At 33.6% G+C, this 13765-nt stretch overlaps 1 protein-coding gene across 1 annotated transcript in view; it reads left to right on the top strand.

The window, feature by feature from the left end:
- Window positions 1-13765, top strand: part of LOC131202586 (1-phosphatidylinositol 4,5-bisphosphate phosphodiesterase zeta-1-like) — a 79923-nt gene that overhangs the window by 54278 nt on the left and 11880 nt on the right. The window contains exon 10 of the mRNA XM_058191691.1: window positions 11436-11608. Within this exon, the coding sequence (XP_058047674.1) occupies window positions 11436-11608 (173 nt within the window). The remainder of the gene's footprint in view (window positions 1-11435; window positions 11609-13765) is intronic.

The following is a 13765-nucleotide window of genomic DNA, read 5'->3' as shown; positions in this document are numbered from 1 at the left end:
TAAATGTTGTACCTTGATGAACGTATCTTTTCTTTTATGTACACTGAGAGCATATGCACCAAGACAAATTCCTTGTGTGTCCAATCACACTTGGCCAATAAAAAATTCTATTCTATTCTATTCTATAATTTAATATTTGGATTATTGTTTTGTGCTTTATGTGGTGCTAATGTTATTGTTGGTTCAGAAATTAACAACTGTTGCAGAATGGTGTGCCAAGGGTGTTAAGAAGGATACCTCAGAATCTGTACTAACCATTTACTAGAAGCTGCCAGTTTAGGATTTTTCTATTGGCATAACAGGCTTTTTCATTCTTTTCATTCTTTTAATTGAATAACAATTTTAAAATGGTTTGTTTTATTGTTCCTTTAACGTTTTAAGACTTATTTTAATTATAGGTTACCCCGAACTATTAAGTGAGCAAGTAGCATTCTTCCAGTAGAGAAGTCTATAGCAGATTGTGAGAACTACTGTACAGGTAGTCCTCAAATTATGTCCACAATTGAACCCAAAATTTCTGTTGCTTAGTGAAACATTTGTTGAGTGAATGTTATCTCACTTTATGACTTTTCTTGCCACAGTTCTTAAGTGAATCACTGCAGTTGCTAAGTTAAAAATATGGTTAAGTGAATCTGGCTTCCCCATTGACTTTGCTTGCAAAAGGTGATTATGTGACCTCGGGACAATGCAACCGTCATAAATATGAGTTAGTTGCCAAGGGTCTGAATTTTGATCACATGACCATGGGGATACTACAATGGTCATAAGTGTGAAAAATGGTCATAAGTCACCTTTTGCAGTGCCATGGTAAGTTTGAATGGTCACTAAATGAATTGTGGTAAATTGAGGACTACATATATTTTGACTAAAGATTTATTTCTGGATATAATTAATTGCTTAATTCTGCTATTAGGTAAGGGGACGGAATGGTATAGCATATATTATGCATTAAAAAGTCTAGGACTTAATGTTTAGCAATTTCATGAAGGTCTTTAAGACATTTCTGTTTTAGACTTCTGAAGAACTGTTATTAATGTAATACTAATCTGAATGGACCAAGAAGTTATGATATAATGGTGCTGTTCATGAATTCAGGAAAATATGTCAATATACAGTATATTTTATGGGCATTTCATTTCTGAGCAGCAAGGCTGGGGCTACAGTGCTTATTTGGGGTTCAATTTCTTTGAATCAAGGTAATTGAACATTGATGCCTTTTGGTGATAGTTACATATTTACACAGATGTGCAAGCAGCAATAGCCCTTAAAATAAAAAGCAAACAATACTTTTTTTCTTCTTCCTTTTAATTGTATTTGGTTCTCAGAAACTGCTGGAACAAGTCCCAGCAGTTTTCTTAGCAAAAACCTTCTTAGGTTTTTCAGAAGTGGTTTGCTATTGCCTCCTGTCTATGATTGAGAGAAAGTGACTGGCCCAAGGTCCTTCAGCTGGCTTTGTGCCCAAGAAAGAACTAGAACTCACAGTCTCCCAGTTTCTAGCCTGAAGCATTAACCACTATATCAGACTGACTCTACAAACATATACTTAACGAATATAAAAGTACAGTATATCCTTCTAGCCTATATGTCAACCCCTCTCTGTATATTGGAATAGTTATAATAACAGAGTCCACTAAGTCTAACTGTGATGTAATTCCTCTCACATATTATAGTAAGAGATTTAATTAGAGAGGTGTCTTGAGTTGCTTCCAGATATTATGTCTGTTGCATGCTTAAACTATGTTCCACTCTCTATTGTTTTAAAGATCTTAGCTATCTCTAAGTAATCTCTCTAAGATTACAATCACATATTGATAATTTAATATTTGGATTATTGTTTTGTGCTTTATGTGGTGCTAATGTTATTGTTGGTTCAGAAATTAACAACTGTTGCAGAATGGTGTGCCAAGGGTGTTAAGAAGGATACCTCAGAATCTGTACTAACCATTTACTAGAGCTGCCAGTTTAGGATTTTTCTATTGGCATAACAGGCTTTTCATTCTTTTAATTGAATAACAATTTTAAAATGGTTTGTTTTATTGTTCCTTTAACGTTTTAAGACTTATTTTAATTATAGGTTACCCGAACTATTAAGTGAGCAAGTAGCATGCAGCTACTCTAAAATAAATTTAAAACCAAGACATTTTGTAAAATTGTATAATTAGGTCATTTTGTATTTGATACATAGCTTAAGTTTAATTATTCAATACTTAATTTCTTGTCTAACCCTAAACCATTCAAATTATTAGCTTTATTTGAGAGGCAGTTGCATAAATTCATTCCAGCATTTTAGGATCATTATCTGAAAATCCCTTAGTTAAAAAAGGGGCTGAAAATAGTTTATTTAATAAAACATAAATGTATTTATATAGAAAATAATTTTAAAACTATTAAATTTATGATATGTTTTAATAGCTGAATTTTAATAAATGAAAATATTTACAGATCCCTCACATCCAGGACATAAACTGTTTCAACTCCTACCCTCAAAACGACGCTATAGAGCACTGCACACCAGAACAACTAGACACAAGAACAGTTTTTCCCGAAGGCCATCACTCTGCTAAACAAATAATTCCCTCAACACTGTCAAAATATTTACTAAATCTACTCTACTATTAATCTTCTCATAGTTCCCATCACCAATCTCTTTCCACTTATGACTGTATGACTGTAACTTGTTGCTGGCAATCCTTATGATTTATATTGATATATTGACCATCAATTGTGTTGTAAGTGTTGTACTTTGATGAACGTATCTTTTCTTTTAGGTACACCTTGAGCATAGGCACCAAGACAAATTCCTTGTGTGTCCAATCACACTTGGCCAATAAAAATTCTATTCTATAATTTAATAAAGGATTTAGCAATGGAGACTGCTGTGAGAGCTGTAAACTGCTGTGAACCTTAAGAATGTTACATGAGGAGAGGAAGCAGCAGCCACCGGAAGAAAATCTCCTATGCAGTCACAAAAGTACAAGAGATGAATTCTTTCAATTACATTTCTGATTATATGGGTTAAATCAGGGATAAGCTAGTTAATTTCAGGGTTTCACCACTAGAATAGAGATTTTCAAGCATTTTCTAACCATAGACTATAGAACCTGTTAAAAGCAGCTCCCAGAGCCCCTGATTAAAAGTCAAACTCTAGTGATAGAAACAAAACAAACAAAACTTGCATAAACATACATTATGCAAATGCACATACATGAAACTTCCTTCACTAAAATAGATAGTGCAATTACAAGCAGTGGAATTGGTTTAACTTCTTCTATTTACATTTTCTCTAAAAGCAAAACTGTGTGAGGACAAAATAATCAATTCTACATTCAATTTCAGAATTTTCAAGAAAAAGCATTTTTGGAAGCAGCAAAACATACAAGTACACAAACATACCAACACTATCCCTTAAAATAAAAAAGCAAACAATACTTTTTTTCTTCTTCCTTTTAATTGTATTTGGTTCTCAGAAACTGCTGGAACAAGTCCCAGCAGTTTTCTTAGCAAAAACCTTCTTAGGTTTTTCAGAAGTGGTTTGCTATTGCCTCCTGTCTATGATTGAGAGAAAGTGACTGGCCCAAGGTCCTTCAGCTGGCTTTGTGCCCAAGAAAGAACTAGAACTCACAGTCTCCCAGTTTCTAGCCTGAAGCATTAACCACTATATCAGACTGACTCTACAAACATATACTTAACGAATATAAAAGTACAGTATATCCTTTTAGCCTATATGTCAACCCCTCTGTGTATATTGGAATAGTTATGTAGAAAATAATTTTAAAAACTATTAAATTTATGATATGTTTTAATAGCTGAATTTTAATAAATGAAAATATTCTCCTAAATGCTCTTTTTTATTTTTTACAATGGTCATAATAACAGAATGGATTTAAGGGACAGAAAATCAGTTTGCCTTTCAGAGTTTCACCAATAGTACATCTTCATTAAATTTTGGGAATGCTGTAAATAATGTATCTTGATTTTAAAAGAATGACAGCATACCACATGATATGCAAATTAGCAAGTTTCTGAATATGGACTGAAGTGCAATTCTCTTGAAAATTATATGTAGATATTCTCACCAATTTAATGGAGTAAAGTGAAATTTTTTACTTTGGGGAATGACAAAGGCTGTTTTCAAAATGAAACACAGGTTTCAGGAATTAGACAAAGCAAGCATACTCATCTCTCTCCTTAAGAATATGATTTTAAATTTTACGGAGAGAGTGGGGAAGGTTACTTATTTCAAAATGAAACACAGGTTTCAGGAATTAGACAAAGCAAGCATACTCATCTCTCTCCTTAAGAATATGATTTTAAATTTTACGGAGAGAGTGGGGAAGGTTACTTATTTCAAATGAAATTATTTTAAAAACTATTAAATTTATGATATAGCTTAATAAGCTTAATAGAATAGAATAGAATTTTTTTATTGGCCAAGTGTGATTGGACACACAAGGAATTTGTCTTGGTGCATATGCTCTCAGTGTACATAAAGAAAAGATACGTTCATCAAGGTACAACATTTACAACACAATTGATGATCAATATATCAATATAAATCATAAGGATTGCCAGCAACAAGTTATAGTCATACAGTCATAAGTGGAAAGAGATTGGTGATGGGAACTATGAAACGATTAATATGTTTTAATAGCTGAATTTTAATAAATGAAAATATTTACAGATCCCTCACATCCAGGACATAAACTGTTTCAACTCCTACCCTCAAAACGACGCTATAGAGCACTGCACACCAGAACAACTAGACACAAGAACAGTTTTTCCCGAAGGCCATCACTCTGCTAAACAAATAATTCCCTCAACACTGTCAAAATATTTACTAAATCTACTCTACTATTAATCTTCTCATAGTTCCCATCACCAATCTCTTTCCACTTATGACTGTATGACTATAACTTGTTGCTGGCAATCCTTATGATTTATATTGATATATTGACCATCAATTGTGTTGTAAATGTTGTACCTTGATGAACGTATCTTTTCTTTTATGTACACTGAGAGCATATGCACCAAGACAAATTCCTTGTGTGTCCAATCACACTTGGCCAATAAAAAATTCTATTCTATTCTATTCTATAATTTAATATTTGGATTATTGTTTTGTGCTTTATGTGGTGCTAATGTTATTGTTGGTTCAGAAATTAACAACTGTTGCAGAATGGTGTGCCAAGGGTGTTAAGAAGGATACCTCAGAATCTGTACTAACCATTTACTAGGAGCTGCCAGTTTAGGATTTTTCTATTGGCATAACAGGCTTTTTCATTCTTTTCATTCTTTTAATTGAATAACAATTTTAAAATGGTTTGTTTTATTGTTCCTTTAACGTTTTAAGACTTATTTTAATTATAGGTTACCCCGAACTATTAAGTGAGCAAGTAGCATGCAGCTACTCTAAAAATAAATTTAAAAACCAAGACATTTTGTAACCAAATTGCCTGGTAGGATGGTTTTGTGTTTTAGATCCAGGTGGCCAATGATTACCTACTACTTGTAGGGTGATTTTATATGTGCTTTCTGGCAGAAATATGGTGCCTACTCTCTAGAATGTTTCTGAAAATGTCAAATCGGATGGAGTCTAGTTTAGACTCATCTCTGCACTCAGGCCTTCTTTGTGTGAGCATTAAGGATATCTACCTGTGGTGTGGGTGTGTGTGAGTGAGAGAGAGAACTATTAAATTTATGATATAGCTTAATAAGCTTAATAGAATAGAATAGAATTTTTTTATTGGCCAAGTGTGATTGGACACACAAGGAATTTGTCTTGGTGCATATGCTCTCAGTGTACATAAAGAAAAGATACGTTCATCAAGGTACAACATTTACAACACAATTGATGATCAATATATCAATATAAATCATAAGGATTGCCAGCAACAAGTTATAGTCATACAGTCATAAGTGGAAAGAGATTGGTGATGGGAACTATGAAACGATTAATATGTTTTAATAGCTGAATTTTAATAAATGAAAATACTCTCCTAAATGCTCTTTTTTATTTTTTACAATGGTCATAATAACAGAATGGATTTAAGGGACAGAAAATCAGTTTGCCTTTCAGAGTTTCACCAGTAGTACATCTTCATTAAATTTTGGGAATGCTGTAAATAATGTATCTTGATTTTAAAAGAATGACAGCATACCACATGATATGCAAATTAGCAAGTTTCTGAATATGGACTGAAGTGCAATTCTCTTGAAAATTATATGTAGATATTCTCACCAATTTCATTGAGTAAAGTGAAATTTTTTACTTTGGGGAATGACAAAGGCTGTTTTCAAAATGAAACACAGGTTTCAGGAATTAGACAAAGCAAGCATACTCATCTCTCTCCTTAAGAATATGATTTTACGTTCCTTGCGTAACAAGCTGACACCAAGAGATGAAGGCACAACAACAACTGGCAACTACTACAACGGAAACAGTGGGAGGAGCAAGGCCTAAAGTAAAATGTGATCTGCGGCTGGTGTTCCAAAAGTTTCCTTCGGCCGATAATGGCAATTAAACTATTATCTTGGAATGTTAATGGCTTGAATTCACCGCAGAAGAGAAGGAAAGTATTTCATTATTTGAAACAATTTAAAATGACATTACCTGTTTACAAGAAACACATATTAGATCTTGCTAAATGTTGGAGATGCGATTGTGAAGATGCTACTTATTACCATATATGGTGGACTTGTAAAAAGTTAAAGTATTTTGTATGGTGGATCATGCAGAATATTTTGAAAAAGAAGATTAAGTTTACTCTGCAGTTCTTTCTACTAGGAATAATTATGGACTATACAGCTATAGAGACTAAATTGATTTTGAACTTAATAACAGTCGCAAGACTTTTGATTGCTCAGTATTGGAAGAAAGAAGGATTACCTACAATCGAAGAATGGACACTCAAAGTATCAAATCTGGCAGAGATGACAAAATCTCCGCTTACTTGAAAGACTATACACTAGAAAATATATTTTAGAATGGAAAATGTGGATTGATTATATTTAAAATAAGTATCAGATAAAAAAATATCGAATAGCATATGAGTAAATTTAGGAAATATTTTGTATTAGATATATTTTTGAAGGAGAGGGGAATTGAGAGTGTGACTAAGTGTGGTGTGACTAGAGATTATAATTTAGGAATTATTTTGGATTATGATTGTTAGTTTTGATACCTTGCATTTTGTTCTGGGAAGTCGGGGTGGGGGAGGGGAATTGGGGGGGGTTTGGTAGAGATGGAGTGATGGTTAATGTACAGGGATTATTGAAGAAATATAATTAATGTAGGGTCGGGTCTGCATAGTTACCATTTTAGAGCGGTGAGGAGGAGAAAAGAGAGTAGGAGGTAGGAAAGAGGAGAAGAGGAAGGAAGAGGGATAGTAGAGGAGAAGGAAGGTGTAGGGTGGAGGGAGGCGGATGTAGATAAGAGAAGGAGAGGAAGGTTTGGAAAGTAAAGAAGGTAGAAGAGGAAGAGTGTTAAAAAGGGGGGTGGTGGCTGGGCAAGCCCGACTAATTGTATATAACTGTACATTGGATGAATTATTTGATATGATTGTAAAATAAAACTTTTTATAAAAAAAAAAAAGAATATGTACTAACCATTTACTAGGAGCTGCCAGTTTAGGATTTTTCTATTGGCATAACAGGCTTTTCATTCTTTTCATTCTTTTAATTGAATAACAATTTAAAATGGTTTGTTTTATTGTTCCTTTAACGTTTTAAGACTTATTTTAATTATAGGTTACCCCGAACTATTAAGTGAGCAAGTAGCATGCAGCTACTCTAAAAATAAATTTAAAAACCAAGACATTTTGTAACCAAATTGCCTGGTAGGATGGTTTTGTGTTTTAGATCCAGGTGGCCAATGATTACCTACTACTTGTAGGGTGATTTTATATGTGCTTTCTGGCAGAAATATGGTGCCTACTCTCTAGAATGTTTCTGAAAATGTCAAATCGGATGGAGTCTAGTTTAGACTCATCTCTGCACTCAGGCCTTCTTTGTGTGAGCATTAAGGATATCTACCTGTGGTGTGGGTGTGTGTGAGTGAGAGAGAGAACTATTAAATTTATGATATGTTTTAATAGCTGAATTTTAATAAATGAAAATACTCTCCTAAATGCTCTTTTTTATTTTTTACAATGGTCATAATAACAGAATGGATTTAAGGGACAGAAAATCAGTTTGCCTTTCAGAGTTTCACCAGTAGTACATCTTCATTAAATTTTGGGAATGCTGTAAATAATGTATCTTGATTTTAAAAGAATGACAGCATACCACATGATATGCAAATTAGCAAGTTTCTGAATATGGACTGAAGTGCAATTCTCTTGAAAATTATATGTAGATATTCTCACCAATTTCATTGAGTAAAGTGAAATTTTTTACTTTGGGGAATGACAAAGGCTGTTTTCAAAATGAAACACAGGTTTCAGGAATTAGACAAAGCAAGCATACTCATCTCTCTCCTTAAGAATATGATTTTACGTTCCTTGCGTAACAAGCTGACACCAAGAGATGAAGGCACAACAACAACTGGCAACTACTACAACGGAAACAGTGGGAGGAGCAAGGCCTAAAGTAAAATGTGATCTGCGGCTGGTGTTCCAAAAGTTTCCTTGATAATGGCAATTAAACTATTATCTTGGAATGTTAATGGCCTGAATTCACCATGAAGAGAAGGAAAGTATTTCATTATTTGAAACAATTTAAAATGACATTACCTGTTTACAAGAAACACATATTAGATCTTGCTAAATGTTGGAGATGCGATTGTGAAGATGCTACTTATTACCATATATGGTGGACTTGTAAAAAGTTAAAGTATTTTGTATGGTGGATCATGCAGAATATTTTGAAAAGAAGATTAAGTTTACTCCGCAGTTCTTTCTACTAGGAATAATTATGGACTATACAGCTATAGAGACTAAATTGATTTTGAACTTAATAACAGTCGCAAGACTTTTGATTGCTCAGTATTGGAAGAAAGAAGAATTACCTACAATCGAAGAATGGACACTCAAAGTATCAAATCTGGCAGAGATGACAAAATCTCCGCTTACTTGAAAGACTATACACTAGAAAATATATTTTAGAATGGAAAATGTGGATTGATTATATTTAAAATAAGTATCAGATAAAAAAAATATCGAATAGCATATGAGTAAATTTAGGAAATATTTTGTATTAGATATACTTTTGAAGCAGAGAGGAATTGAGAGTGTGACTAAGTGTGGTGTGACTAGAGATTATAATTTAGGAATTATTTTGGATTATGATTGTTAGTTTTGATACCCTGCATTTTGTTCTGGGAAGTCGGGTGGGGGTGGGGGTAAGGGGAGGGGGGGGTTTGGTAGAGATGGAGTGATGGTTAATGTACAGGGATTATTGAAGAAATATAATTAATGTAGGGTCGGGTCTGCATAGTTACCATTTTAGAGCGGTGAGGAGGAGAAAAGAGAGTAGGAGGTAGGAAAGAGGAGAAGAGGAAGGAAGAGGGATAGTAGAGGGAGAAGGAAGGTGTAGGGTGGAGGGAGGAGCGGATGTAGATAAGAGAAGGAGAGGAAGGTTTGGAAAGTAAAAGAAGGTAGAAGAGGGAAGAGTGTTAAAAAGGGTGGTCGTGACTGGGCAAGCCCGACTAATTGTATATAACTGTACATTGGATGAATTATTTGATATGATTGTAAAAATAAAACTTTTTATAAAAAAAAAAAAAAAGAATATGATTTTAAATTTTACGGAGAGAGTGGGGAAGGTTACTTATTTCAAATGAAATTATTTTATTTTGTAAAATTGTATAATTAGGTCATTTTTGTATTTGATACATAGCTTAAGTTTAATTATTCAATACTTAATTTCTTGTCTAACCCTAAACCATTCAAATTATTAGCTTTATTTGAGAGGCAGTTGCATAAATTCATTCCAGCATTTTAGGGATCATTATCTGAAAATCCCTTAGTTAAAAAAAGGGGCTGAAAATAGTTTATTTAATAAAACATAAATGTATTTATATAGAAAGGAAATATAAATTGATTCCACTAATGGCAATAATACTCATGAAGAAACTCATAAAAATGTAGATTACAAATTGTATATGAATTAGTAGTAATTAGTAATAATAAATGCAATTAGACTCATTTATAGCTTTAATATCATAGGAGGCAATAATTCTATATTTTCCATTGGTCAGAACCAGAACACATCCTTACTGCACATTCAGAGTGAGACTGTCCTGCTCTGTTGTCCATACAGAATACCGAACAACAGAGTTGAAAGAGACCTTGGAGGTCTCCTAGTCCAGCCCCCTGCTCAAGCAGGAGACCCTATAACATTCTGGACAAATGGCTGTCCAGTCTTTTCTAGAAAACCTCCAGTGATGGAGCACCCACAGCTTCTAGAGGCACGCTGTTCCACTGATTAATTGTTCTCACTGATGGCTTTAATGGACAATATTCTGAGGGCCTTGATTTGTGGTTCCTTTGACAGACAAGCTCCACCCAACATAATTCACTATGTGAAAATGTGGCATGTCTAATACTTTGGTCACTCCATGCACTGCCTTTTTTTAGTTTTTATTTCCCATCATATCATCAGCTAGCTGAACTTTTGTTTTTTTATACTTTGAATTTATGGCTTGGTTGGTTGACTGTTGAGCATATCAACCACTCGATAGCAAGTGAAAATTGAAATGTTCCCTCGTCCCTCCATGTCTCTTGGCTGTCATCTTGTGACTAGCCAAGATGAAGCTATTGAAGATTTGGAATTTGAGAAAGGATTTAGCAATGGAGACTGCTGTGAGAGCTGTAAACTGCTGTGAACCTTAAGAATGTTACATGAGGAGAGGAAGCAGCAGCCACCAGAAGAAAATCTCCTATGCAGTCACAAAAGTACAAGAGATGAATTCTTTCAATTACATTTCTGATTATATGGGTTAAATCAGGGATAAGCTAGTTAATTTCAGGGTTTCACCACTAGAATAGAGATTTTCAAGCATTTTCTAACCATAGACTATAGAACCTGTTAAAAAGCAGCTCCCAGAGCCCCTGATTAAAAGTCAAACTCTAGTGATAGAAACAAAACAAACAAAACTTGCATAAACATACATTATGCAAATGCACATACATGAAACTTCCTTCACTAAAATAGATAGTGCAATTACAAGCAGTGGAATTGGTTTAACTTCTTCTATTTTCATTTTTTTTCTGGACTGCCTACAGTTGTATTAGTTTGGAGCCAATGATGCATATCTGGGAAAAATTTATATGGGATCTCTCTCTCTCTCTCTCTCCCTCTCCCTCTCCCTCTCTCCTTCCCTCCCTCCCTCCCCCCCATTGGAATCATAAATTTGTGTTTTCAATGTTGAAAAACAAGTCAATATTTAAAACTGTATTTTCTAGTTAACCAATTTATAAATGTTCATCTTTATACAGTGGCCTTAAATTTCCAAACACCTGGAGTACAAATGGATCTTCAAATTGGGAAATTTTCAGATAACGGTGGCTGTGGTTATGTATTGAAACCTGAATTCTTGAGAAATGAAAACACACAATTTAACCCATATAATATATCTGCAGACTATCAACCAATTACACTTACAATTAAAGTAAGCTCATTTAAATTATATTATTTTCTCTGATTTGCTTTTACAATTGCTTATTACTGCAGCTTTCTGAGTTTTCTGCCTGAATTCTTGATAAACAATTTCGAGCTCAAAAATTTGCTGCTCTCGTTGTTCCAGCATGATCCCCATATTATATATTTGCATATACTTACTATCTTCTTCAGAGAGTTTTATAATATACATGATGGTATGTTTCTGAGCTAAGGTATAAGCATGATTTCAATGTTCACATTTAAAAATGAGCCATAAGAAGATAGGAATGGTTTCACATATAATAACAAATTTTAGAAGCTGATTAAAAATGTTAGTGCTTGCTTAGGGACCCACTGGTGTTTGAGCTGACTGTTTGCTCTGCTTTGTTATTTCTGTACACTGGCTGCTGGTTGTTTCTTTATTTGTATACATATTTTTAATTTAATATGTGCTGTTCTTCCCCAACCTGGCATTTTGAAAATCTTGAGTTCTAACTCTCAGAATTTGCAGCCAGTATGGCCAAAAGCTGCACTTGATTAGGAGTTCTGAGAATTCAATTCTTAATACAATTGTCAGGTGACAGATTGAGGAAGGCTGCAAACAGATCAAAGATATAAATACAGTTGAAAAGAATAAGATTTAATTTTAATCAGACACAAGTAGTACTATAAAATTAATTGGATTGCTATGCTGTTGGCTGCTGGATAAGATAATGCAGCATGGAAATAAATATATGACCCAAGCAGATCATCAGTTAAGCTTGATAGCATCTAAACTAGAGAGATTAAATGTGAGTTATAAAAATCTGGTTGACTTGAAAAGAACAAAGACATAGAATTTTTATTGGCCAAGTGTGATTGGACACACAAGGAATTTGTCTTGGTGCATATGCTCTCAGTGTACATAAAGAAAAGATACGTTCATCAAGGTACAACATTTACAACACAATTGATGATCAATATATCAATATAAATCATAAGGATTGCCAGCAACAAGTTATAGTCATACAGTCATAAGTAGAAAGAGATTGGTGATGGGAACTATGAAACGATTAATATGTTTTAATAGCTGAATTTTAATAAATGAAAATACTCTCCTAAATGCTCTTTTTATTTTTACAATGGTCATAATAACAGAATGGATTTAAGGGACAGAAAATCAGTTTGCCTTTCAGAGTTTCACCAGTAGTACATCTTCATTAAATTTTGGGAATGCTGTAAATAATGTATCTTGATTTTAAAAGAATGACAGCATACCACATGATATGCAAATTAGCAAGTTTCTGAATATGGACTGAAGTGCAATTCTCTTGAAAATTATATGTAGATATTCTCACCAATTTCATTGAGTAAAGTGAAATTTTTTACTTTGGGGAATGACAAAGGCTGTTTTCAAAATGAAACACAGGTTTCAGGAATTAGACAAAGCAAGCATACTCATCTCTCTCCTTAAGAATATGATTTTACGTTCCTTGCGTAACAAGCTGACACCAAGAGATGAAGGCACAACAACAACTGGCAACTACTACAACGGAAACAGTGGGAGGAGCAAGGCCTAAAGTAAAATGTGATCTGCGGCTGGTGTTCCAAAAGTTTCCTTCGGCCGATAATGGCAATTAAACTATTATCTTGGAATGTTAATGGCCTGAATTCACCGCAGAAGAGAAGGAAAGTATTTCATTATTTGAAACAATTTAAAAATGACATTACCTGTTTACAAGAAACACATATTAGATCTTGCTAAATGTTGGAGATGCGATTGTGAAGATGCTACTTATTACCATTTGGATTAAAGTATGGTGGATCATGCAGAATATTTTGAAAAAGAAGATTAAGTTTACTCCGCAGTTCTTTCTACTAGGAATAATTATGGACTATACAGCTATAGAGACTAAATTGATTTTGAACTTAATAACAGTCGCAAGACTTTTGATTGCTCAGTATTGGAAGAAAGAAGAATTACCTACAATCGAAGAATGGACACTCAAAGTATCAAATCTGGCAGAGATGACAAAAATCTCCGCTTACTTGAAAGACTATATACTAAAAATATATTTTAGAATGGAAAATGTGGATTGATTATATTTAAAATAAGTATCAGATAAAAAAATATCGAATAGCATATGAGTAAATTTAGGAAAATATTTTGTATTAGATATATTTTTGA

Source organism: Ahaetulla prasina, chromosome 7, assembly GCF_028640845.1.
Source record: "Ahaetulla prasina isolate Xishuangbanna chromosome 7, ASM2864084v1, whole genome shotgun sequence".
In the NCBI taxonomy this organism is placed as follows: domain Eukaryota; kingdom Metazoa; phylum Chordata; class Lepidosauria; order Squamata; family Colubridae; genus Ahaetulla; species Ahaetulla prasina.
The sequence above is the reverse complement of the archived record's forward strand: the minus strand, read 5'-3'. Positions and strand labels throughout refer to the sequence as shown.